General features: G+C 35.2%; 1 protein-coding gene across 1 annotated transcript; it reads left to right on the forward strand.

The window, feature by feature from the left end:
- The first annotated feature begins 528 nt into the window (after positions 1 to 528).
- LOC105793164 (uncharacterized) lies at positions 529 to 1,194 on the forward strand. Its single transcript, XM_012622090.2, has one exon. The coding sequence runs from the start codon at positions 529 to 531 to the stop codon at positions 1,192 to 1,194; it is 666 nt and encodes a 221-aa protein (XP_012477544.2).
- The last annotated feature ends 1,362 nt before the right edge of the window (positions 1,195 to 2,556 follow it).

Raw genomic sequence — 2,556 nt, forward strand, 5'->3', positions numbered from 1 at the left:
TGGCTCGATGTTTGGTTTGTAAAAAAGTGAAAGTTGAACATCAATTTCCTTCGAGGTTGTTACAACCTATTGCGATCCCAAAAAGGAAGGGGAAAAGATTACTATGGATTTTGTTTCGGGTTTGCCTTTAACTCCTTCGAGGAATGGTTCAGTATGGGTTATAGTTGATCGGTTTTCGAAGAGTGCGCATTTTTTAGCGGTGTAAAGAAATTATTCATTGTAGAAGTTAGTAAAATTGTATATTGCTGAGATTGTTCGTCTTCATGGGGTTCCAATTTTAATTATTTTCGATAGGGATCCGAGGTTTACTTCAAGGTTTTGGAAGAGTTTGCAAGAAGCTTTAGGATCGAAGCTTGCTTTCAGTATGGCTTATCACCCCTAAATTAATGATCAATCTGATAGGGTAATTCAAGTTTTGGATGATATGTTGCGAAGCTGTGTGATTGAGTTTAGTGGTAGTTGGGAGCGATATCTACCTTTAGCAGAGTTTACTTACAATAACAAGTTGACTTACAAGCGAGTATTCGTATGACACCTTTTGAAGCATTGTATGGTAGAAAGTGTGGAACTCCTTTGTGTTGGAAGGAGTTGGATGAGAGACGAGTTTTTGGACTGGATTTAGTTAATGAGACTGAGGAGAAGGAAAAGTTGATTTATGATTGTTTGAAAGCAGCTCTAGTTAGGCAAAAATCGTATGCAAATTTGAAGCATCGAGATATCAAATTTGAAGTTGGTGAAAGGGTATTTTTGAAGGTTTCACAGTGGAAAAAAGTTGTAAGATTTGGTAGAAAGGGTAAGTTGAGTCCAAGATATATTGGAACTTATGAAGTTGTTGAGAGGATTGGTTTAATAGCTTATAGTCTCAAGTTACCTTCGGAAATTGAGCTAATCCATGATGTTTTCCATGAGTCTATATTAAGGAAGTATCGTTCAAATGCTTCGTATATTTTGCTAGTTGAAGAAATTGAAGTCCGTGATGATCTTTCTTATGTGGAAGAATCAGTAGAGACTTTAGATCATGAAGTGAAAGTGTTGCGACACAAAAAAGTTTCGTTGGTTAAATTTTTGTGGTGCAACCACAAAGTGGAAGAGGATACTTGGGAAACCGAGGAAGTGATGAAGCAACAATATCCTTATCTATTTAGCTCAGGCAATTTCGAGGACGACATTCTTTTTAGAGGGGGAGAATTATAACACCCCCAAATAGGGCCTAGGATTTTTAGGGGTATTTTAGGAATTTTGGTTTAGACGAGTGTAACGCGTAGGTTTGTGCAAGTGTACAAAATATTAAACGAGTGTAACACAGTCGTTATCAAGTAATAAGTAATTATCGAGTTATCGTTTCCACAGGGATTATATTTGTGCTAAGTCACTTAATTTGTAAAATTGTATTAACAATTTGGTAAATAAAAACACAATATAGTTGAGAAGTGGTGATTAAAATATTTTAAACTAAATGCAATGATCCCTAATGCAAATTATCCTAAGTATGCAAACTATATGAATGAAATAGATTTTAGTAAAATTAAACATAATTTGCAACAATTATAACATAAATAAACTAGGATAATTACTTTAATTAAACTCTATTTATTATCAACATGCTTAATAACATTCGGAAAAACATTCCATGGCAACTCAATCTTCCATGAGTTTGGAAACCACGTTAGGTCCTTTCGAAATCCTTTACTTAGTAAATAAGCATTTTATTGATCCTTATTTACTAAGGGTTTCTTAGCATTCGTGTGAGGTAATAGGGACGAGTCACGTTTCAAACAATTTAATCACACAAATCTGAAAACTATGCAGATAACAGAGCTTGGTCAGAGTTGTTATGCAACCTACAATTTAATCGGGTCAGGATCTAAATTTAGCTTGCACATTTCAATTATGTGTCCATTAGCCGTCGCCCGGTTAGGATCACTCAGCTAATTCAGGTGCATTTCAATCATGTATGAACGAAATACATACTTGATTTTAATTGAAAACATGATCGATTGAGGCACAAACATTATAAACATTAATCAAATAAATATAATTTAATCAAAGCAATCATCCTAGCTTAAATAAAATTAAGCTAACATTGTTGTAAACAAGAAAAAAGAACAAATAGCAAACATCTTTATATTAAATTAAAGAAAAGGAAGATTAAACCCAATTCAGAGTGGCTGTCACCCAAGACTCTGACTGACGAGGCTCCTTTATTCCTTTGCTTTGCTCCTTTGCTGATGGCTCTCCAAGGTGGCCGACCAAGGGTTCTTTAAAAGGGTTAATTGCTAAAATCTCTATGAAGAGATGATGCTAGGCGTGGGAATGGAAAATGCTAAGAGAATTTGGAGAAAAGAGAGAATGATGACTGATGAGAATGAATGGGGAATGATTGGGGGATGCTTGAGGGACGATGAATGAAGGAATGAGAGGGTCTTTTTTATAGGGGAGGAGAGGGGGATAGTTTGCTAAAAAAATGGATGTTAACCTCTACAAATCTCCTGAAATTGTGGTCGACCATGCTTAGTGGCTTTTGACTTGATTTTTTGCTTGATTTTTAAGCAATTT

The sequence above is a fragment of the Gossypium raimondii genome, chromosome 8 (assembly GCF_025698545.1).
Source record: "Gossypium raimondii isolate GPD5lz chromosome 8, ASM2569854v1, whole genome shotgun sequence".
Classification (NCBI taxonomy): Eukaryota; Viridiplantae; Streptophyta; class Magnoliopsida; order Malvales; family Malvaceae; genus Gossypium; species Gossypium raimondii.

Coding starts and splice junctions, on each gene's coding strand:
- LOC105793164 (XM_012622090.2), top strand. CDS start 529: ATGACACCTTTTGAAGCATTGTATGGTAGAAAGTGTGGAACTCCTTTG.